Genomic DNA, 25,390 nt, shown 5'->3' with positions numbered 1-25,390 from the left:
CAAAGATGTTATCAATGACGGTCTCTCATGTCGTGCCACCAGCAGTTCTTAGAAGCAGCAGCAGAACAGTCACTTGGCAAGTTGGCCACAAATCTTATACCTTTATGCATGACATCAGCTATGTCAACGTCAATAGTTCTCTCTAAGAAGCCATGCTAGGTCGCGGCGGCTAGGTATCTGTTGTGATGCGGTGGCGGCGGTGCACGGGCTAGACAGGAAGAGAGAAGCCGTCGGCAGCGCTGTCTGTACGCCGTCTGGGCCAGATCCGGCTAGCGATCGCTAACAGCAGAGAGCGAGAGAGATGGAGAGAGAAAAGACAGGATACAGTATCGCTTGTCATCTTACAGGGCACTGAGGTCAGAGTGTAAAAATAGCTCAAAGTGGAGCAGTATCAGCACCTGCAAACCGACTTGGCTGCATCTTGATAATGTGACCACGTGCATTGAGATACATTTGGGCGAATTCACAGCAAGATAAGACACAGTAAGGTGGTCCTTCTACCAGATGATACTAGCTTACACTAAGACATAAGCCCAAGAACGCACTTTCAGAAAGTTGAATGTATTTTGCATATCGAATGTGGTCTTTCAGCCCACCTCAAACTCTCCTCCCAGCCTCCGCTCTCTCCCGTAATATTGTTATGCAAGTCATGAGGTGTGACTCATGACTCTTTCCACTGTCGTACTCTAAAGCACACGAATGCACACAAAGTTCAAGTATAATTTGAATAACAGATGAAGCTCCCTCTTGCTCTCCTTTGTGCAGACCTAGACGAAGAGAGGATTTAACCAACCGTGATATAGCACTGTAAAAAGTGCTTTGTAGCTGGTGGGCCCTGAAGCACCAGACACTTCAACCAAACTTGATGCACGCTGTGCTGCTCTTCTGCTTGCCAAACCTGGGCTTCGCCCATAGGAACCCTTATTTGAAGGAGAACGAACATTCGACTGCTTCTGGTTCGGTGAGCAGGTACTACTGTTAGTTGGACCAATAGGGGAATCCGTTTTAGTTTGGTGAGAATGTCGACCTGAGAACCAGCCACGGCAACCGCCTTGGAAAGAGCCTGGCAAAAGATCCAGACAAAGGTTTTTTAACTTTGAATGCAAAACCCACTGTGAGACAATATTCTATTACAGAATATCTGTATTATTCAGACCAAGGCACAATTTACATTTCCTTGAGACTTCATGGGCCAGCCTTGGTTCAAATGATGCTTTAAATCATATCATCAAAACCCTACCGAATATCAAGAGCATCATCTAGGGCTAAATCACGGGCAAATCCCCTACTTGCCGGCAGCAGACTTCTCACTGCAGAGCAGTGTTCCACACAAACGCATCTACTCTATACCTAGTATTAGGTATGCAAGATATATCGGTGAACATATCGGAATGGGACGATATTAGCCAAAAATGCCAACATCAGTATCGTCCGATGTCTAGTTTAACGCCCGACGTGCAAAACCGATGTCAAAGCTGACGTGCATACCTATATAACGAAGGTACATGACATAAAGACGCCAAGTAAAATGTTGCGCTATACGTGAAACCAGCCCACAATGTCTGCTGTGTAGATCGAGCAGTCATTTGAAAGAGAAAGAAAATGTCAGCGAGACAACTCAAAGTCGAAATCATTTTAAACCAAGATAATGGAATTCATTGCCCTTGACAATCAACCGTTCTCTGTCGTGGGCGATGTTGGCTTTCGCCGACTGGTCGAGCACCGGTACACACTATCAAGTGCGCTATTTTTCAGATGTTGCCCTACCGGAGTTACACAGTAATAGCGTCACTGCTATTAGCTTCACGACATGTATACTACGGAACGCCGTTTGGGTCTTTGCGTGTCAAAAAAGATACAGTAGCACTGTCAAAGCTGTACAAAAAAAAAGTCAGCAGACAAGCAAACACCAGCCACGAACGATATGTATACAATACCGCGTTTACAATAAAGCATCATTTGTTCGACCGCAACTTCTGGGGTAGCTAGCTTTAGCTTGGTACCTAGCTAGCACCAATACAACTAGCTTAAAAAACAACAACCAGTAAAAACTGCAGTCATTTTCATTATTCTTAGCAATGATTTAGGAATCCTTGTGAGTAAGTATCAGCTAGGTTGCCACTTGTTGTTCACCTATTGAAATTGAACTTTAGTTTATGAAAATAAATAGCTAGCCAGCTACTTAACCCTGTTGCCCAAAGCTAACGTTATAAGCAGCCAGCTAGCTTCATCTGGCTAGTGAGGCTCGACCGGACCAGGTTATGTGATGTGAAGCTAGCCACAACAAGAATTAGGCACAGTAGTGGAATTTGCGGTTTGCCTTCAAAATAAAAGTATGTCATTAACAGTGATGCAAATTAATACAAATAGGAGAATCGTGCCACACTTTTATTTTGAAGGCTGACCAAAGTCCACTGTTGTGGCTAATCCTTATTGTGGCTAGTGTCACAGATGGGTCCGACCACCATTAATCAAATAAGAACTGTCTTATAAATTCATTTTAGATGACACCTAGCTATATAATTAGTTAGCTAGCTAACTATAGCTACTGAAACAGTTTTGGGGGAAGAACATTGTTTGCATCCATGAGCTAGCTAGCTTTTTAAAAATGTTTTATCACCAGCACTGTAGCTGAGCGAGACAACTTTACCAGCATCATAGCATATGTATCGATGAATTGTTTTGACATATGAAATGAGTGATAGTGTAATCAGTGTAATAACTACGTAAAAAAATGTATGAACGCGTAAAATTATTATTTGACGTGCAGTCATATTCAGGTCCTGATTGGTCAACAAGCTTATTTGACACAAAGTGTTAAATAGTATATTTTTTGACACGCAAAGACCCAAACGGCATTCCATAGAAATCCTGATAGAAAATGAAATGACTGAATAAATGAACAACGAAACAGCACAGCAAGTAAGTGAAAGAAATAGGATTTTATTATGTTTTACTGGTAATGGGGACATACGTAAATGCCAACAAAATTACCTTTTGGTGTGTGTGTAACCTTTATTTAACTAGGCAAGTCAGTTAAGAACAAATTCTTATTTACATTGACGGCCTACCCCGGCCAAACCCGGATGACATTGGGCCAATTGTGAGCCGCCCTATGGGAATCCCAATCACTGCCAGATGTGATGGTCCCGTGATGGTCCCGTGTGGCTCAGTTGGTAGAGCATGGCGCTTGCAACGCCAGGGTTGTGGGTTCAATTCCCACGGGGGGACCAGGGTTCAATTCCCACGGGGGGACCAGGATGAATATGTATGAACTTTCCAATTTGTAAGTCGCTCTGGATAAGAGCGTCTGCTAAATGACTTAAAATGTAATGTAAAAAATGTGATACAGCCTGGATTCAGACCAGGGACTGTAGTGACACCTCTTGCACTGAGATGCAGTGCCTTAGACAGCTGTGTGTGTGTGTTAACTATTTAACTGTACTAGAATGCTTAAAAGGACGCTAAAACAAATGTTGGGCAAGGAAAATATTGGATATCGGTATCGGCCAAAAATGTAATATCGGTGCATCATTACCTAGTATACAGCGCATTCGGAAAGTATTCATCCCTTCACTTTTTCCAGGGCCTTGGTCGGGGACGTGACCAAGAACCCGATGGTCACTCTGACAGAGCTCCAGAGTTCCTCTGTGGAGATGGAGAACTTTCCAGAAGGACAACCATCTCTGCAGCACTCCACTAATTAGGCCTTCGTGGTAGTGGCCAGACAGCAGCCACTCCTCAGTAAAAGGCACAACAGCCTGCTTGGAGTTTGCCAAAAGGTTCCTAAAGACTCTCAGACCATGAGAAACAAGATTCTCTGGTCTGATGAAACCAAGATTGAACTCGCTGGCCTGAATGCCAAGCATCACGTCTGGAGGAAACCTGGCACCATCTCTATGGTGAAGCATGGTGGCAGCATCATGCTGTGGGGATGTTTTTCAGCGGTAGGGACTGGGAGACTAGTCAGGACTGAGGGAAAGATGAAAGGAACAAAGTACAGAGAGATCCTTGATGAACCCGATCAAACATCTCTGGAGAGACCTGAAAATAGCTGTGCAGCGATGCTCCTCATCCAAACCCGACACAGCTTGAGAGGATCTGCAGAGAAGAATGGGAGAAACTCCTCAAATGCAGGTGTGCCAAGCTTGTAGCACCATACCCAAGAAGACTAAAGGGTGTAATTGTTGCCAAAGGTGCTTCAACAAAGTACTAAGTAAAAGGTCTGAGGTCTGAATACTTATGTAAATGTGATACTTCAGTTATTTGTAATACATTTGGAAAATTATCCCAAAAAATGTTTTTTGCTTTGTTATGGGGTATTGTGTGTGTAGATTGATGGGGGAAAAAACTATCTATTCCATTTTAGATTAAGGCTGTAACGTAACAAACTGTGGAAAAAGTCACGAGGTCTGAATACACTGTATGTCCATGTAAACTGAAAACAAATGTATCAATGAAACACAAGCCATAATCTTACACACCATACAGGGGCTCCCTCGCAGCATGAAAACCAAGAGAATGAAACTGAGATGGCCACAAACAGCATGGTGCTCCGTTCCCCGCCCGCAATATGGGACATGCCAGAATCAAAAACAAAAACACAGGACCTTGTCAGACCATACCAATCTCCCACTTCTGGGGGTTATACTTAATCCTAGGATTCAGGGCTATAATAACAATAACATTATTTGCTTGTTGTCTAGACCAAAGTTCAGTGTCTGCCAGAATTCTTAAGCCATAATTCTGAGAGTGCAGAACTTGCATGAATCATCAAAATGAGTAGAAACTCAGCACCAGAGAGGTTGAAGGTGCAGGTAGTTTTACAGATGCTTGGTGTGCGTCCCAAATGGCACCCTATCGCCTTTCTAGTGCACTACTTTTGCCCAGTGCCCTATGGGTCCTGGTCAAAAGAAGTGCACTATGCAGGGAATAGGTTGCCATTTCAGACAACGACGGTTTAAAAACAGCCACATTAGGCTAGACTACATTTTCCAATGACATGGCAAAACATTCAGCAGACGTTTAGACAATCACTCCCTTTTAACGACTGAAACGCTTCATCTGTTAAACTGAAAAATCGAAGGGAAGTTGAATGGAGAACCATTGCTGAAGGAAACAGCTTCCTAAAAAGGGTCCTAAATCTATGTACTCTGTCTAAACCGCCTACACCTGCTGGCTCGGAGAAAAAACAAAGTATTTCATGTGTGGTATCAACATGACAAAAATACATTTTAGTCTACCCAACCTCCCTCCCTTTCCTGTCTTGTCTTGTCTGGCCAGGTGAACCGTGGATAAACGTATGTGTACACACGACTACATGTTGACGCTCCATCAGAGCCTTTCAATTCCCCACAGAAAATGTCAAACCACTGTCGAACCAGAGCGGCTAACTGAGCTGAGAACAAGACATGTCATCTTCTATCCAGAAAACACAGTTTGGCAATAAAGCAATCAACTGCCCAATTGCCAGTGATGTGCCAATTTCCAAACGGTCCAGTCAGACAGCTGTACATTGCAAATCCATTAGGCAGATAAAAACAGTCAGACCCCATCTGCTAAGAGAGGGGCAGGCTAAAGTTGAACTCTCTAGAGGACTCGTGATGATTAGACTTACGAATAACGTGAGGAAGTTCTAGTAATTTTAAGATCGGCAGTCGTTTAAACAAAATCCTCTTATCTGTTATTGATAAGCGAATTCCCTGAAGTGCATAATTCAAACAAATGTCTAACCAACACATGCAACAGATTAGCCTAACTACCAGTGCCAGCTGGCAGCATGCATTAACCCCACCAGACAGGCTATGTAGCAGCAGGGCTCGCGTTAATGCAGAATACACGGAAGAAAAAAGAAATACGCATATAAAGTATCTTGCTGTGTTTTGTAAACAGATATAAAATGTTTCTTATTGTAATTTCTTCTCAGCATCAGACGAATTGTCAGATTATTTATTTATTTATTTTAAATAGGGGGAAAAACTTTTTTTCTTTTTCTTTTTTTTTAACACTTTACTTTCAATATAAAACACAGATGAAATTGTTTAAAACAGATTTTTGGAAGGTAGGTGTTTTGAAAATGCAGATTTCTAAACTGTATCGCGACCCCTGACATGACAATTAAGACACGATAAAGCCAATGACTGTACGTACAACAACTAGTAATGAAGATAACCAAACCATTAAATCAATAATATTGCTCTGGGTTATCACTCGCTCTGTTTGTTGGCTCACTGGCACACAGCGCAACGTATATAAAGCAGACAGGCAGCCTGCCAGATAGAGACAGGATATGAAGGTTTCCATGTAAGAGGCGCCGTCCGCCACGTGAACAGAACAGTGGACTGTGTGGGGGGACCCCTGGGGCAGCTCTGCCGTGAAGCCCAGTCATCTGGAGTGAAGAGTGGAGTGGGTGGGCTTCTGGGGCAGCTCTGCCGTGAAGCCCAGTCATCTGGAGTGAAGAGTGTAGTGAGGGGGGGGGGGGGGGGGGGGCTTCTGGGGCAGCTCTGCGTCGGAGCCCAGTCATCTAGAGTGGTGTGAGAGTGGCCGGGGCAGACTAAACAAAGCCGAGGAAGTCTGGATGTGCGTGGCAGCACCTGGCCGCAACACAAGCCCCCTCTCTCTCCATCCACAGATCACTGAAAAAAAAGCTCTGGCTCGGACAAGGGCCATGCACACAGACTACACTGCACAATTCAGACTTCAATGCAGATGACACAGGACTCCCTACATAGCCACTTACTGACCACAGCCAACACATATCACTAACTGCTCTTGGTTCTTTGTAGCTCAGTTGGTAGAGAATGGTGCTTGTAACGGCAGGGTAGTGGGTTCGATTCCCGGGACCATCCATTTGAAAAATGTATGCATGCATGACTAAGTCACTTTGGATAAATGGCCTATTACAAGGGCCATGCACACATACTACACTATTCGGCTATAGACTACACCGCTCAGAGAGGGGTCTATTCAACGCAGATGACACAAGACCTCCTAAGTTACTGCTAACTGACCATAGCCGGAGCCCACACACTCAAACAGACCTGCTCACTATATCACTCCCACAATGGCCATTCATTCACAGGTTAGAAAGACTAGCTCTGGTCTCTACCACACTCCTACTCTGACATTCCTGGGGTTACTGATAAACTAGAGCAGGGGCATCAAACACATTGTTTCCCCCGGGGGCCACATTCGGTCTGGAACGAGTTCAGGAGGGCTGTACTGAAAAGTGATTATATTTCCTTTCCGGCAAAAATAGGCAAAATAATTGTCCTCTATGCATCGTTTTTGGAATTTCCGATGCTCCCTGACTGTCTACTGATTGTTAGCGAGCTGGACAGTCAAGAAAATGTATGAAAATATGTTGAATATCATTTCTGCCCAGTTTCGATTTGGTTTAAGTCATTTGAAAGTATATTGAGTTCGTTTTCTCCCCAACAATTTAGTACATTCTTATTTAACCCCTCCCCCACCGGCCGTATGTTTGACACCCTGACCTAGACATCCGGAGTCTAGATCCTGGGTTGTCAATCACTGCAGCTAGGAGGATTCATGATCTACAATATCATATAGACATAATAGTGAGTGAGTCATCTGATGATTACCTTAAGGAAACAGTCAAGATTGATGATGACTGAGCTTTTGACAGGAGCCTTCAGAAAACTGAAGTTGACCTTCAGGTCATTCTCTATTAAACCTTACCGATTCTCCATTCCTCTGTTTCTCCTATGTATGAAGCAGACAGAGGCAAATAGAAAAAACAACCTTGACTGAGGAAAGACCCGGGTAGGAAAAACCAGAGAAGAACAGACACAGCAGGCCGATGGGCTGCTTCGCTTCAGTAGGCTACAATGAGTGTGAAATGTTTGAGCAGGCACACACACACACACACTACCCCCTCCGCTAGACACTTATCACACAGAAGAGTTGTCATAGGGGGAATGTTGTATTGACGTACAGAAAACTGAGTGACAGCTCATAGAAGAAACATGTAAAAGAACAGCGAGAGGAGAGAGAGAAAAATAAAGCCAACTGTATGCAGTATGGAAAGGAGCCTGTAGGCTGGTTTACAATAAATACTAGTACCCTTGTGTCTTATAGAAAGGCATCAAGCCCCACATTTCAAGGCAGTGAACCGCAATACAGCCAATTCACCTGACTCTCCTCCCATTGATATTCAGCTGGAGAGGCAAGGCAACACTGAGAAGCCTTTTCATTCCAACACAGAAACTTCGAGGAGATTGCTGCAATGGATTTCTGACAAAGCCTATTGATTGCGCTTTAAAATGGGTCAGACCGCTCTGCAGAGCTGGGCGGGCGGAGAGAGCCGCGTGGCCAAATTAAGCCTCTGTCTGGACGGATGCTGTGCTGCCTTATTTAAAAATGTTTTAGCGAATCCCCCCCAAAAATGATCTAATTTGCTAATCAATATGGCTGCTAGGCTAAAACGTATTTGCAGCGGCCTTCGCCTTGCGCGTGGATCTAGTTTGACCTGGGAAAATGGGTTTCACGCGGTGGTAAACAACTAGCCAACACCAAGTGACAACAATAACACATGGGCGTGGTCTCTTCTCACTGTGTCGATTTAGATTAACAGCAAACGAATGCCTCTAATCTGCTTTCATTCAAAACATCTGGCCCAGCCTGCTAGACTGTGTAAACCAGCATTAACTTAATCCAGCTAGGAGGGTGGGTGGGACAGGACAGCGCTGAGGGCAGTAAAACCAGCTCCTAATGCCATTTCAATTGTCTTGTTGGCGTCCCTTTACCACATGTAGGTTATCCTTCACAAAACACAATCAAATACATTTCCTTCATTTTAGCGGCAGGAGTCAACATGGCTCCTAATTTAGCTCGGCATCACGTGCGGACGATACATCCTGTGGAAGAGTGTGTGTGTTCCCTTTGAGGACACACACAGGCTTCTATTTCCCGACCACTGACAGTGAATGCTGAGACAGTGGCCCCTGCTAACTTTCCAAAAATGCTCTCTCTCCACCGGCTAATGATCGGCCTAGGAAGGACGGAGGCGGGGCCTTTATCTTAAAAATCACCAGCTTCCTGGTTTTTCCCCACTCGCACACACTCAGCTCCTCCAGGGTCACTTCCCAAAATGCTAGAGAGACTCAACAGTCTAAAGTGGCTTCCTCGTCTGCACTGACCTTCAGTCATGTGATAGTAGGCATCTAATATTTTACATGAATCTAAGTAGGCTAGGCTAATAGCTTTCACCGGGCAATTTGTGTCACATCGGTGCAGGAGGAAAAGAGGCCTAGATGGTGAGAAAAAGCCACTTATGACAGCTGAGATGCACCCGCTGTGATTGCAGACTGTGCTGCATAAGAGTGGATCTGAAACAATTCTTCCAGGCTGGCACTATATGCTCATGGTGCCAACTGGAGGCGAAGGAGCAAATGGAGTTAGAATAGCTAGCCGTTTAGTAGTTAGCTCACAGCAGCAGGCAGTGTTATAGACAGACTAGATGCTAGCAGTGCGAACAGAAGCAATTATCACCTCCCTGTAGTGTTGGGAATAGCGGCTTAGCGCCAGACTGTTCCATTTACTGCTTGGCAACGGCATTCCATTCAAAACGGCAGGTGACTTCATCAGACAGCGAGTGAAGGAAAAAGCCCAGTGAGCAAACAATAACAGGACCGGTTCACACTAAACAATCTATCAATCCTGATCTGGGACCAGCAGTCGGGTGCCAAAGTTTGTGGCTGGTGGAAAACAGTGCAGAAAAACACCCCAGCGTCTCCCCTCACAGACTAGCACTGATCTTAGATGTCTGTGGAATGCGACCTAAACGCTAGGGCCTTGATTAGCCCTAGCTATTCCTTGAGCGAAATTGCATCTGAGACGAGAGGAAATGGTAAATAAATTGCAAGGCAAAGCTGCAACTACTGACAGTTTGAATGTGGCCTCTAAATGGCAAACGCACAGACAAATGGCCTGAGAATACCTTCAGGCGTCTCCCAGACTGCTGGTAGCAGACACAGTAGTTTATTGACGATTACATTACGATTAGACAATAATGGCGGCTCAGGTCTGAATAGACTCTATAGACCCAAAGAAGCTATAAGTGCTTAAGAGTAGCCCAGCGAGCTCTACTGATCGAGCTCTACTGTCTGCAGCCCATCCTAAATGACAAGCGAGCACTCAGTGAAACCACAGAGCAGACACACAGACCAGGGCAGAGAGGCCCGTCTACGACGCACATTTTTTTAAGTGTGTAACATTAAAATGTGTGGTGGTGTTCCCCAGTTTGAGAGGAGCAGTGTTTTGAAGCGTTCTTCCCCTCCTCCGTGGCGTGAACGAGACAGAGGATGTTCCTACGATCTGGAGAGACTCACGGTTCCTCTCTGTTTCACATTCCTGGGATTTTGAGTGAAGACCACTGCAGCAGCCCATTTAAAACCATTTCCCAAATGGAAATAAAACAGACCCAGGCATTCACTGCACTAAGAGAGATTATTATTTATTATTATTGCAGGATGCCTCATTATTGAAGAATAGCCTTGGCTTACTGCATCATAGAGGTCATGGGCAAAATATAAAATGTACAGCCTTTTAAAAAGGTCAAACTAAGTACTAAGTAAACACTTTCAAAGTAATGGAATATTCCAAACCACCAGACAACTCTTGCCGGACCGTGAGGAACTCTTGTTCACTCAGTGCTTTTATCCAGCTAGTACATTACAAGATTAAATATTTAATTTGGCTGGTCCCAGAAGATAAGAGGGGTCTGGAAATCGATCTGATCATGAAGAAACATGAAACGCAGGGCATGCCATCGCCTCCTCTCCCCAGTCAAAACACTGCTTTCTCAAGTAAACAGACAAAATGTTTGGGTTGTAAGAAACTGTGAATAGGACAGAAAGTAAAAGGGGCTCATGCTGGCTTCTTTCCCTAAGGAATAGTGTCTTAAAACAAGGGGAATGCAGTACAAGCTGAGGCTATGTAGGGGTGCTGAAAGTTCATTACCAACACAAATCAAAGTACTGATGGAAAATCTTGAAACACTAGTGCAGTAAACAATGGAAATATTAGCTACAAATGCAAACTATTTGGAACAGGCTTGCTGGTCTAAATCATTACTACATTTGGTAATGGTGCGTCAGTCTGCAGAGCTCTGGCTACTATGGGCAGTCTCTGCACACTCGGGCGACAGCGTTTAAGAGCTTTGGGCCAGTAACCGAAAAGTCGCTAGTTCGAATCACAGTGCAGATTGTTAAAAATATGTCGATGTGCCCTTGAGAAAGGCATTTAACCCTAATTGCTCATGTAAATCGCTCCTGAATGACTAAAATGTGTAACTATGTATAATAATGTCACTGATCAATTAATAGCACTGTAATTCAGATTATATGACAATACATGCAAGTAGTGACGAAGGATGGGCAAACAACTGTTGCAAGTTGTAACAATTAATTAATGCAGCCATTGTGATAACCCCAAATGTGTTGGCTTTTTTATTTGGAGAGTTCGCTAGCTAACAGTAAATCAACGTTATTCACGACTATGTCAGCTAACTAGCTAACTGGCTAGCTAGGTAAACTAACGTTGGCTAGTATTACAAACTGAAAAAATAAACATTTAATTGTTAGAAAAACAGTATGCTTATTCGAAGCGTAGCTAACGACATTTGATCAGTGTGTTAGTAAATTTAATATGGCGTTGTTGTGAATAACAAAGTGTAAACATTCACGCAGAAAACTAGGCAACTACTGTAGCTAGCTAGTAACGTTAGCTTGATAACGCCATTAGCTAACAAGCAAGTGAAGCTAGAGACAGCGAGAGGGTTTTACATTCTTACCTGTCAACCGCAGTTTCACTGGGCCATTTCTCCTAACTCCTTGATTAGACATGCCCGTTTGTGTTCCAGCTTGACGTGGGGTTATCAAAAATATGTATAATACATGTGTCTAGCTATTTCACAAAAATGAATTCCTATTTAACTCCTATGGCTATGGCAGTTTCACAGTGAATGAAGAAGAATGGAGTCACGGCACAGTTGCCCGGATGAGCACAGCTCTAGTGCTATACACCACCGTCCCGAGCACATACTCCTAAAGAAACTAAAATAAAAGGCTAATTTCCAATAAGCCAGGATCTCCTCCCGAAAGAAACGGTGCTATATGACGTCCAAGGCTGCTTCAAAAGCCAAGGGTGAGCTCCTCTACCGCTGGGGGTGGCAGTTCTGCTTGAAGTGGTGGTAGCTGAAATTTCCAAGCCGAGATGTCTTGCTGGTCTCAATTTTTGGATAGTGACCCTCCCCTCTAGTGACATCACTCACAAGGTTAAAACACAAGCACTAAATTGATGTACAATGTTAATTTAAATGAGAGGAAATTATTGGACATATTTAACCTTTTTTATGTTGTGTTCATCAATATAGTACTGGTAGGCAACCACAGCCTCTGTCACTGAGGACTGCCTCACTAGACTGATCTAAGGTCAGTTTTATGTTTCACCCATCCTCATGGTTATGAATAGGTTTTGTGGAGCCAGTGGAGGGTAAGCTGATCCTACACTTGTGTGTCCATAAAAGCATTGTCTGGACCTTTATGGCACAGGACTGTGGACATACCCCACTTTCTGTCGGTTTCCCTTGAACCACTACATTACCAAACATAGCACAAGTATGCAGCACTAACTGGAGAGACCTAACTGGAGAGAAGGGGACTGATATGTAGTAGTCTACATCAGTGTTTCTCAATCAGGTATAGTAAACTACCCCTCATACTATACCTCATTCCTATCATAGACTATCCACGGGAGGGGGTACTAGGGAGACATAAGAACATAGGCCTAATGATTGGTTGCACGTAAGGGGTGCTTCTGGCAGAACATAATGTGATTGGAGGTAGGCCTACATTAACCTAAAAGAACCACTGGTCTACATGTCTAGCGCTCCCAAGTGGTGCAGGGGTCTAAGGCACTGCATCTCAGTGCTAGAGGCGTCACTACAGACCCTGGTTTGATTCCAGGCTATATCACAACATGACGTGATTGGGAGTCCCATAGGGCGGCGCACAATTGGTCCAGCGTTGTCCGGGTTTGACCGGGGTAGGCCGTCATTGTAAATAGGAATTTGTTCCTGACTGACTTGCCTAGTTAAATAAAGGTTAAATAAAATAAAAAAATAAAAAATTGTCATTGGCACTTTTCCCCAGACACTTTATTGACATAAAATGGTTTATTTCTCCATCTACTGGCTGCTTTCAGAAGTGCATGAGACAAGCTAGAAGCCAGATTACAGAATATATCAGATTCAACGAACAACATAGGGAACGTTTGGCCCACACAATGACATATAGGTCAGATCATAAACCAGCATGGTTACATTTCTCAGGACCCATCACTCAGCTGTTTCCCCAAAAAGTGTCTGGGTGCTCACTTTGTTGTAGTTTAAATCTCAGATTGACCCTTTAAATTGGTAAAAAAATATTGTTTAAAAGGCCAGATGCAGATGTTGTTATATCAATATCAAATCATTTCTGGGTAACAACTAAGTACCTTACTGTAATAGATTTCCATTCAAATTGACAAAATTAGCTTTTCGACAAAAATATATTTCTCAAGCAAGAATTTTGCTTGGACTGTCTGGGAATGGTCTGAGTGGGGAGGGGAAAACTGAAAACTAGCTGTCAGAGGTTTGGAACTTTGTTATTGGTGTATTAATCAATTTACTGCATGGTGATGTCACCATGGAAAGCTGAAACTCCTGCCTATGCAAACCTGCTGATTGGAAGGTCCTATGTAGATTGTATTTTCAACCAGCAACTATCAGGAAATAACACTGATCAGTGTTAGTTTCATCATCTGTTGTACAATATGATATAAAAGACATGAAAAACAGAATTTTGACTGCACTGGGCCTTTAAAATTTGGCATCAAAATGAACATCAACAGGCTATATTATATCTTAGTTTACTTTTTAATATTACTTTAATGGAAAACTCACACTTTTATTGAACTTAGTTAAAGGCGCAATCTGTAATATCAACAGCCTGAGTATCACTATATTTGGTAAACTGAGGGATGAAGCTGGACACACACACAAATAAGGACATTGCAACAGTAACGTTCTCCTACAATCTCTAACAACAGGAATAGAGCCACCACCAAACACGTCACTAGATAGGGTACTGACTTTCATATACACCTCTGGCCGGGACAGGAATACACTTATCTATCTACTGTAATTCAATTCAATACATCTTTATTCTCCCCAAAGAGCAATTCTTGTATAGTGTAAAAATATGTTTACATACATTAAAAAAACATGCACACAGTAAATATACATCGACAAAGGAAGATTAAAAAGCCTTGAAAATAGAGCCACACATGTACAAAATATACATTTTATATATACACATACAGAAACATATGTACATAACAGTAGGCCAGTCAGATAGGTCTATACACATTGCACTACCAGCAACAGGGGAGAGCTACAGGAAGAGGCCATTGATGGCAGCTATAGCCGTAATGATAATGGAGCCACGAGCTCTGGCGGTCCTCAGGCTAGGCACTCTTGAACTGATGCCCTGAGGACAGCAGCTGGAACTTCTGTTACAGGGGGTGAGAGGGGTCCCCCAAAAATAGAGGTCGACTTACATGCTTGTTAAACAGGTCAGTTAGACTGGATTGAGTGACACCTGTAATCTTAGAACAAAGGTTTAACATTATGTAGCCTAGGACTACTTTCTGATGGACTACAGACTAGATTTGAAGGTGAGCCTAGGTTTTGAAAAAGTTTATAGGAAAGGAGAAATGTGATTTGTGTGTGTCTGAGATGCGCTGTTGGCTTTGATTGGTGGGTCTTTTTAGGGTTTGTGTGTGTGTGTGTGTGTGTGTGTGTGTGTGTGTGTGTGTGTGTGTGTGTGTGTGTGTGTGTAATTCGCTCATTCTCTTTATGTCCATTCTGAAAGTTTCCAAAAGTAGCCTGTCATAATATAATGGAAATGAGTATAACAACATTTTTACAATTTAAACAAATCAGGATGACCATCATGTGTGAGGAATGACGGCAGCTGACAATTTCGTGTTTCTTTCCAGTCCTTAATGCAATGCAACTGAAGCTGGGATTGAGGGGGAATTTTTGTCTGACAAGTATTTTTCTCCGCTCATACCGGAGTATCAAATCAAACAGATAGATTTTCGCTGTTCTCACTAACGGCAAATAGCTGCATTCTTGTTCGTATGTTTTCCTGTTTTCTGTTTTTATGAATAAGCTGATTTTGATCAAATCCCCCATTTGCACAAAAAAACTTACTTGCCAGCTTGCAATACAATATTTTAACCACTAGAGTACACATGGTCTAAAATTTGCGGGGAGATGGAGGTGAGCACATTCTCATGTCAAATTACGTTTTTATAAATGCCAAATTTAGCGTGAAATCTGGCGCATACACATTTTGATGTATATTTTGTATGTAAGCACGGTTTATAAATGAGGCCCCTGAAGCCTGTATTGAGAGACTTGGTGGTACTTCTAACTTCCTCTCTGGGTTTTGACCTTGTCTTGAATCCATCAATAGCCTGAGCCTAGGTGTGTTGTAGGCTACAATATTAAGAGGAAATTATAGTCCTAAAAATGCTTTCCAGTTGCACTGACTCACCCAATGATGCGCAGGTCACTCACTTGGTGATGGCCAATGCGTTCTTGCCAAAAGCCTCTCTTGTTATAGGCTACTTCTTTGCAGGGGCACAACTTTCACTGAGGACATGCCCCCCCCCTTCTGAAATTGCATTTTGTCCCCCCCCAGTTTTATCATTGGAATGTGATACAAAACAGGGCAAAGATTTGCTTTAGGACCATGCGAACGCCTCCGAGCAGTCGGGTAGGCTATTTGGAGTGTTTATCTGACAAAAAAATTATTCGATATTTTTTTATGGCCCCCACTTCTAAAACCAAAGTTGCGCCCCTGCTTCTTTGTAAAACAATATTTGGAAGTTGATCAAATATTTTGGTAGACTACAGCAGACAGATTAGTATTTTTTTTTCAGCAGGAGCCATGTTTTCCAACCTGTGTTTTTCCGCAATTATATTTGAAATATTGTGAAAGGGCCTGTTTTGTCTGCATGCTGTTCACTGACAGATTTGCTGCGCGTTCCCGACTGTAGGCTATGCCTTGTTATTGGGCTACACACAATCAATTCACTGCTAGGCTATTTTTTTTAAGAAACTATTGAACCTCTGAGGCTAAATGATAGGCCTCATGATGTAGTAGGATATTCTTAATTATTTCATTTCTTTCCAGACAGCAGTAATTCTATACCTTTGGGCAATTTATTTAAAAAAATTCAGGGGTGCTACAGCTCCTCGAGAACCCCTCGCACGGCTATGATTCTATACGGAAATAAATTAAGTGCAACGCTGGAGAGATGAGAGTTGCAGAGTCATGTCTATCAGAGCTGAGGGAGAGAGACAATAGAAAGTGCGCAAACCATAAACCCAAGCTGGCCCAACCCAAATCAACTCTGAAAATCTACTTTTTCACATTACGTTTTTTTGGAGGGGCCAGGAGAATTAAGGAAGAACTCGAATGAACTTTGATAGCTTTTGTTATAATTTGTATATTGCAAAAAGCGCAAGAAAAAAATGCATGCCGTGAGAGGTACCGGATCTGGCTCAAATTAAGTTACCGGGAAAAGTCATGCAAAACATTGTTGAATTCAAACGATCTGCTGACAGGTCCACAACAATTTGCCATTGTTTTCTCTTTCAGAAATGGACACAGTTTTTACCCAGATACAGCATAAATTACTGCAAAAGATTAAAGCATTCCGCCAACCCAGTAACTAGACCAGTAGCTTATGTTAAATATTTTACAGTAGCCTATAGGCTACAGTATTACTGTGCGATAGGAGAGTGACATCATTGCCTATTTAATCTCCGAGAGTAAAGCAAGGCAGGACATATAAACACAATAATCTATTGATTGATGATATTGAAAAACAATTAGTCTTTTGCATAGAAGTGTGGGCTGTAGCATTTAGCCTACTTTAAAATTATTTTGAATATACAATAAATCTTGCAGAATGCGCAGACAGGCACTTGCTATAGTCAGCATGCATGTTTTAGAAAAGGTTACTGCAAAATATGAAAAGATTCTGCCCACCTCTACAGAAATGTGATCAAAATGACCATTGCTCTTTCTTTTAAAAACCGCCTTGGCCCAATTACAAATAGTTCCAAATTATACAGCAAATAAAGCGCATTATTGACACCTTTAAAGGTGACTGGAATACATTTTCCAGGCTGGGTTTTAATGCTGGTTCATGCCTGCACAGTTTTAGGACAGGTATAAATCTCAATATCTTTGTACATGCGCAGACTTTTCTTAAATGGCACACACAGTTATTGAGTGTGACATTTACGTAACAGTTATAAATGAGGCGCCTGTGGAGCAGACAGATATATGAATATCTAGCTCTGCAGTCCTATGCATGGAGGCAGCTGAGTCAACTCCACTGGTAGCTCCACTGCACTGATCCCCTGCTCTCCATCTATCACAATTTCCCACCTCTTAGTTCTAGTCTCTGCCGTCTCTGCATGTGATAAATAAACAGAAAAGAGTACATATCTTCTCTGTCGGTGTCCTTGCCGAGTCCTAATGTAACCTGTTTTATAACAGCAGCTTCACTAACTGCTCCACACAGACTCCACAGCTGATCAACCCAACTCTTTCTTTGGACCCAGAGCCCACACATATTAAAGAGGAACAGGAGGAACTCAGGACCAGTATCACAGAGTTCATATTCACTGCTTCCTGTGTGAAAGTGAATGTGATGTTACGAAACCAATATCTAGCCTACTGATGATTTGGCTCCACTCGTTATATCTATCTCTCTAAAAGCGTATGCGACTAGGTGTTGAATGTACAGTATGTACTCGGGAGCCAGCAACCTTACCTTAGGACCAGGGATAGCTCAGTCAGGCCTCCCATGGTAGGCCAGTCCAAGCAGATTATTATTTATTCAGATGGTGCCAAAACATGAAAATATACAAAAAGGAAAAAAATACAAAAAGGCATGCCAAAAACTGTAATACAAAACAAACTAACGCAAGCTGAGAGGCTTCCTGCCACCTCACACACACTAGGTCACAATCCTCTTGATGGCTTGACAGGTGAGTTTGAACAAAAATAAAGCTAGCTCATAGCAAGTGTTTCTGGACTTTTACTGTGGTCAAATAGCTTAGAGTGTACACTATACGGTACAAATATTGCACTGTACAGAAAAAATGATTGATTGTGTATTGTGAAGGATGGTTTTGTTCTCTTTTTAACAAAAATATATGCCTTATAGAAATAGGACATGTTAATCACAAAACATAGCGTGATTGCAGAAAAGCTGTTGATAATCTAGGCCCTAGATTCTAGGGTGTCGACTGTGCTAACCACAAGGTTGAGACAAGATGGAAAATTCTCAGCTACACAACAAACACTTCCGGATATCTGGATCCTGTGTGCTGTGAGGCTGGGACCAGCCTGGGCACCACCGATAGGCTAGCAAGTTTAAACCACGCTCAGCCTCTACTGTGACAGGCCAGCTCAGAAGCGGGAACTTACCTCTGTCACAGTATAAAAGAAAATGTCTGTACTATTTCAGTCAGTTCTCTGCTTTACCCTGCGTGGTGATACAGTGAACCCTTATATACAAAAATTGCATTTACCATTTATCGCTTGTGTTAAATAAAAATAATTAAAGTATATTCGGTGACTCTGAATCACATTTTATCCTGATACCAGATTCGATTGACGCAACCTTTTACAGTATCCAAAAAAACATGGTCCAATCTACTCCGTAGTATCCCTAGAATACAAAACAGGTCAATTGAACAAATAGCTAGGTCATAGCAAGTGTTGCTGGACTTTTACTGTGGTCAAATAGATTTGTGTATGGCCCCTGAACACTATAATGTTACAAACATTGCACTGTACAGAACAAATGTTGATTGTATGTCCATAAAACCATGTTCCAGTCTACTCACTAAAGTCCCTAGAATAGAAAACAGGTGTTTGAAAAAATATTGCGAGGTCATAGCATTTTAATAACTGCACTCTCTGATTTAGTGCATTATGACAAATTATCCTATTTACACTTTGTAGTCAATTTTGACACTAGAATAACTGTTTCGGACTCATATCGTTTTCAAAGGAATTCATTGATTTCTAAAAGCAGTCGCTCTTTAAGCTAGGACTCTGGTTCACAGGCGGGAGCAGTACAGGATGTAACCGCCGAGAAACCCCACAGAAGACGACGAGTTGGGGGTGCCAACGCTAGCTAGTTAGTACACTGATAGACCTTTGCCCCACCTGTCGGGCACTGCTTTCCCACAGTTCTGTAAATGACAGCGAGGACAGGCGGGAGTGAAGGACACTGCTAGCAAGGAGGACGTTCATGAAGGAACCAATGGGAACCACATGCAGGAACCCTACGAATTGTGCTCCGCAATCACACACTATTGGTTCAGAGTGCAGTAACTTCACTTGCTGCTATTTGCCTTGTTTTTTTACTTCGATTATGAACTACAAAATCCAAGTTAAAAAAACAAGGCAAACAGCAGTTTAGGGATCAACATTTCGGTCAATTTTCTTGCCGACTAACCACCCCCCATTAACCGGTTAATAAACGGTTAAATTCGTTCCAAACAATAAGATGAGTGCCAACAGAAAATACTATACATGGAAGGAACGGACATTTTTCATTAAGAGCTTAAAAAACATGCGACAATAGCAAGCCTATCCTCTCATATTATAGAACATGCAACTACTGTAATGAAGCAGAGAATGGAATGCATCATTTTCAAACATTTGCCAAAATGCAATTTGCGTGAAATCTGTCTTCTAAAAGACGCACCTGATGAGAGCAGTTTCATGTGACGAGATGAACATCTTCATGGGAAACTAGTCTCCGCTCATTGATTAGAGACAGCCATTAGTTGACATAAGAAAGCTACTTTCTAACTCTAAACTCACTGTACATTAATATTTTCGGCAAAATAACAATTCCCGTCGACCAAGACACTGCCTGCTTTATGACCGACGATTTTGTTCAATTCTGACACCAATTTAATTCCACGAAATTATGCAAATTAACCGATAGACTGATAAGCATGACGGTCAAATGTATTTTCAGCGACTAACGGTTTACCTTTAACGTCCCTACAGCAGTTACTGCGGTTTGCTTTGCTATTCTATCGGGTTCCGAGTTCAGGCCTTCCTAATCATAATCACACACACCATAAGACTGGCAGTGATCCAGTTCTCACCAGAAAAAAACATACTACAGTCCTGCGGAACAATTACGATTGAACTGCAAATACCCAGATCATGGTAAGAAAGATAAAACAAAATATGTAAAAGCTAGCTAAGATAAAGGAAATGACAGAGTTATAATGATAGTTGTAAACTGGGTGGTTCGAGCCCTGAATGCTGATTGGCTGACAGCCTGGTATATCAGACCATATACCACGGGTATGACAAAACATTTATTTTTACTGCTCTAATTACATTGGTAACCAGTTTATAATAGCAATAAGGCACCTTGGGGGTTTGTGATCTATGGCCAATATACCAAGGCTAAGGGCTGTGTCCAGGCACTCCATAAAGCGTCGTGCCTAAGAACAGCTCTTAGCCGTGGTATATTGGCCATATACCACACCTCCTCAGGTCTTATTGCTTAATTATACAACGTCAAATATTTCTTAAAAGTAAACATTCTCCTTGATGAAACATTTCTTACCTTATGGCGAAAAAATGCTTGAGGGTTACTTAAATACAACATTCAAAACATGAAAGCATAACTACATAAAACCGTTAAATACAGTTGGAATGTAGTTAGAACTCTCAAATTGTTTCCATCAAAAGGAAAAGCAACAAGAAAGTTGGTACAACACATTTAGATTGCAGATACTGCACCTTGCTTTTGCATTACCCATATAGTTGTTTAAGGTCGTACAAAGGCTGAGTGCAGTATCAACATAGGGGTTAGATCAGTGGTCAGGGTTGATATGCATAAAAAAATGTTTTATTCATAATAAGATCATCCATCAATGCATTACCACTTACATTGCCTTCATAATGTATACACACCCCTTGACTTTTTCCACATTTTGTTGTTACAAATTGGGACTAAAATGAATTTTGTCCATTTTCAAAGATCTACTGTAATAAATAAAAATAAAACAAATATCTTCATTAGATAATTATTCAACCACCTGAGTTAATACATGTTAGAATCACCTTTAGCAGCGATTACAACTGTCTTTTTCGGTAAACACACCTGGATTGTACAATATTATTTGCACATTATTCTTTTTAATACTCCTCAAGTTTTGTCAAGTTGGTTGTTGATCATCGCTAGACGGCCATTTTCAAGTCTTGTCATAGATTTTCAAGCTGGTTTAAGTCAAAACCGTAACTAGGCCACTCAGGAACATTCAATGTCATCTTGGTAAGCAACTTCAGTGTATATTTGGCCTTGAGTTTTAGGTTATTGTCCTGCTGAAAGGTGAATTTGTCTTTAGAAAGCAGACTGAACCAGGTTTTCCTCTATGATTTTGCCTGTGCTTAGCTCTTCATTTATTTTTAGCGTTAAAAAAACTTCATAGTCCTTGCCGAAGAAGGGCATATCCATAACATGATGCAGCCACCACCATGCCTGAAAATAATGTATGAAGAGTAGTACTCAGTGATGTGATGGAATTGCCCCAAACATACAGTGACAGAAAGTATTGATATATTCTTACCCATCTACATGTAACAGTATAACTTTAGTACGTCCCCTCGCCCCGACCCGGGCGCGAACCAGGGACCCTCTGCACACATCAACAACGGTCGCCCACGAAGCATCGTTACCCATCGCTCCACAAAGGCCGCGGCCCTTGCAGAGCAAGGGGCAACACTACATCTAGGTTTCAGAGCAAGTGACGTAACTGATTGAAACGCTACTAGCGAGTACCCGCTAACTAGCTAGCCATTTCACATCCGTTACACTCACCCCCCTTTCAACCTCCTCCTTTTCCGCAGCAACCAGTGATCCGGGTCAACAGCATCAATGTAACAGTATAACTTTAGTACGTCCCCTCGCCCCGACCCGGGCGCGAACCAGGGACCCTCTGCACACATCAACAACGGTCGCCCACGAAGCATCGTTACCCATCGCTCCACAAAGGCCGCAGCCCTTGCAGAGCAAGGGGCAACACTACATCTAGGTTTCAGAGCAAGTGACGTAACTGATTGAAACGCTACTAGCGCGTACCCGCTAACTAGCTAGCCATTTCACATCCGTTACATACACACAATACCCCATAATGATCAAGTGAAAACATGTTTTTAGACATTTTAGCAAATTTATTGAAAATTAAATACAGAAATATCTCATTTGCATAAGTATTCACACCGCTTTGCTCCGAAACTCCAAATTGGAGCTTGTGTGCATCCAATTTCCTTTGATCATTCTTGAACTATAACTACAACTTGATTGTCTATATAAGGTACCACAGTTGACAGTGTATGTCAGAGCAGAAACTACCATGAAGTCCAAGGAACTGTATGTAGAACTCTGAGATAGAATTGTGATGAGGCGTATAGCTGGGGAAGGGTATAAAACAATTTCTAGGATGTTGAATGTTACCAAGAGCATAGTGGTCTCCATCATTGGGAAATGTAAAAAAATATGGAACTACCCAGACTCTGCCTAGAGCTGCCCGTCCAAACAAACTGAACAACTGGGCAAAAAGGACCTTGGTCAGAGAGGTGACCAAGAACCCAGTGACCACCCTGAAGTCTCTATTGCACTTCACCAATCTGGGCTTTATGGGAGGGTGGCCAGAAGGAAGCCACTCCCGAGAGCATAAGACAAAATATTCTGTGGTCTGATTAGACAAAATTGTTACTCTTTGGCCTGAACGCAAAGCACTATGTCTGGAGGAAACCAGGCACAGCTTATCAGCTGTCTAACACCAACCCTACCATGAAGCATGGTGACGGCAGCATCATGCTTTGGGGATGCTTTTCAGCGAAAGGGACTGGGAGACTGGAAATGATAGAGGGAACAGTGAATGGAGCCAAATACAGGCAAATCCTAGATGAGAACATGCTTCAGAGTGCAAATGACCTTTGACTGGGGGCAAATATTTACATTCCAATAGGACAATGACCCAAAGCATACAGCCAAAGCATTGCTGGAATGGCTTCAGAATAATAATGTAAAAGTCATTGAGTGGCCCAGCCAAAGCTTGAACTTGAATCCCATTGAAATTCTGTGTAAAGACTTGAAGATTGCTGTTCACAGCCACTCCACATCTAATTTAACGGAGCTTGAGACTATCTGCAAAGAAGAATGGGAGAAAATTCACAAATCCAAAGCTGATACAGACATACCCAAGATGACTCAAAGCTGTAATTGCTGCCAAAAGAGCTTCTACAAAGTATTGACTCAGGAGTGTGAATACTTATGTAAATGAGATTTAATTTTCAATAAATAATGTCAGATGTTTTCACTTTGTCATTATGGGTTATTGTGTGTAGATGGGTGAGATTTTTTTATTTAATCCATTTACAATTCAGGCTATAACACAACAAAATGTGTAAAAAGTCAAAGGGTGTGAATACTTTAAGGCACTGTATCTACCTACACCATATTTGGCTGGGTAGCAAAAAAACTCCAGGCATTTTTCTCAAGTTTCACTGTTTGCATAGTTAGTCCTCTTTGCCTTTGTAGGGCAGTATAAATATCTAGTTAAAACTCGACTTGATGTTCAGTATCTTCTCTTTCAAGTCGAAACACAGCTTGTCCTGCAGTGACGAATCAGGGATATAGCTTGAAAAATGTACCTCAATCCAGGATGGAAGGTGTCGCTGATAATGATATAATTAGAAGATTGAAATGCTGCTTGCTAATGCTAAACCAGCCCTTTGGATTCCACAACCCTTCCGGCAGCTACTCACCCAAACACTAGGCGCCACCTTTCATGGAATCCAATGGGCTGCTTTAGAATTAGTGAGCCTTTATAGAACAGTTTTGTATGCATTTTTTACTGTGCATGATTTAAAAGTTGTCTGTCATGAAAAACGTATTGAAATAGCATATTGCTTGGTATGTGCACTCAGGTATGTCTAAAGGCTGTAGATCTATATAACATAGAGATCTATCATTCAGTTCTGTTTAATTCTGTGGTATACAAATAACCTCTGCACCTTCCCTCCAGACTCCTTGCAGCTCTCTCTCGCTGTTTCTGAAGAGAATGTTCCCCTTGAGCAGCAACACTTTGAGCAGGAGTGGATCCACGGTCTGTGGAAGGAGGACCCAGAGCCCACACAGATTAAACAAGAACATCAGGAACTCAAGGCCAGTCAGGAGGAAGAGCAGCTTCAAGTGCAGGAGGCTGATATCGAGTTCAAATTACCTCCTCTTTATTTGAAAAGTGATTGTGATCAGGTGAACCCACTTCATTCCTTGACTCTTCTCCAAACCCAGACTTTGGAGAACAGAGAGAGTGCCTCTAAACCAGTGGATCTCACACCTTTTGTCACTGTTACCCACCTGAAGGGTCTTGACATTCCCTGTGACCCTGTGAGTAGGACTTGACAGCAGCCCATCATTGAATTCCAACCCATCAATGAGGGAACACTGTTCCAAACCTAGCACCACGTCTAGAAAAACTCACCGCTGCTGTGACTGTGGTGAAACGTTTGCTCTGAAAGCTGACCTGCAGGGGCATGTGACTCTCGCCAAGAAGAGATGCAGCAAATTATGCCTCTGCAAAAAATGCTACAACTCCACCTGTAAATTGAAGGCCCATGTCAGACTCTGTCACGTGGAGAAACTCTTCACCTGCCCCTTTTGTGGAAAGACCTTCAAACTCAAAGGACACCTGTCCAGACATATGAGGATTCACACAGGAGAGAAACCATTTAGCTGTGATGACTGTGGGAAGAGTTTCATTCAGAAGGGGGACCTAAGGAGGCATGTACTGACTCACACTGGAGAGAAACCATTTAAGAAAGAAACAAAGAAAGAAAACACAATGAAAAAACAAAGAGGAAATGAATAAGGACAAAGACATCTTGTTAGAAGATGGACAACACTTTGGAAAAGCAAAGGATCATTCATTCTGTGGGTTTCAGATAAATAGATGTCATGAATTTACTTTTGTAAAAAGTTCTATGTAAAGAAAAAGTTTGATTTGATCTAACAGTACAGAGTAGTTGAAAACTCACAGTCTGCTGTTCAAAGTCTCTTGATGTATTCACGTCATTATAAACAGGAATTCCTGGTCGTTTGTTTTTTAAATATCTGTAAAATAGTCTGACAGATGTTATTGACATTTAAAAAATATATACTCCAATAAAATGTGTACTTGCATTTGTCC

The 25,390-nt window shown here is 42.2% G+C and overlaps 1 protein-coding gene across 4 annotated transcripts in view; it reads right to left on the bottom strand.

Annotated features, from left to right (window-relative positions):
• LOC120065829 (E3 ubiquitin-protein ligase SMURF2-like) overlaps positions 1-12,242 on the bottom strand; it is a 66,790-nt gene extending 54,548 nt beyond the window's left edge. For all 4 annotated transcript variants that reach the window (XM_039016880.1, XM_039016887.1, XM_039016893.1 and 1 more), the window contains exon 1: positions 11,816-12,242. In XM_039016880.1, coding sequence (XP_038872808.1) covers positions 11,816-11,867 — 52 coding nt within the window. In that variant the 5' untranslated portion in view covers positions 11,868-12,242. The remainder of the gene's footprint in view (positions 1-11,815) is intronic.
• Positions 12,243-25,390: the final 13,148 nt, after the last annotated feature.

The sequence above is a fragment of the Salvelinus namaycush genome, chromosome 2 (assembly GCF_016432855.1).
Source record: "Salvelinus namaycush isolate Seneca chromosome 2, SaNama_1.0, whole genome shotgun sequence".
NCBI classification, from domain to species: domain Eukaryota; kingdom Metazoa; phylum Chordata; class Actinopteri; order Salmoniformes; family Salmonidae; genus Salvelinus; species Salvelinus namaycush.
The sequence above is the reverse complement of the archived record's forward strand: the minus strand, read 5'-3'. Positions and strand labels throughout refer to the sequence as shown.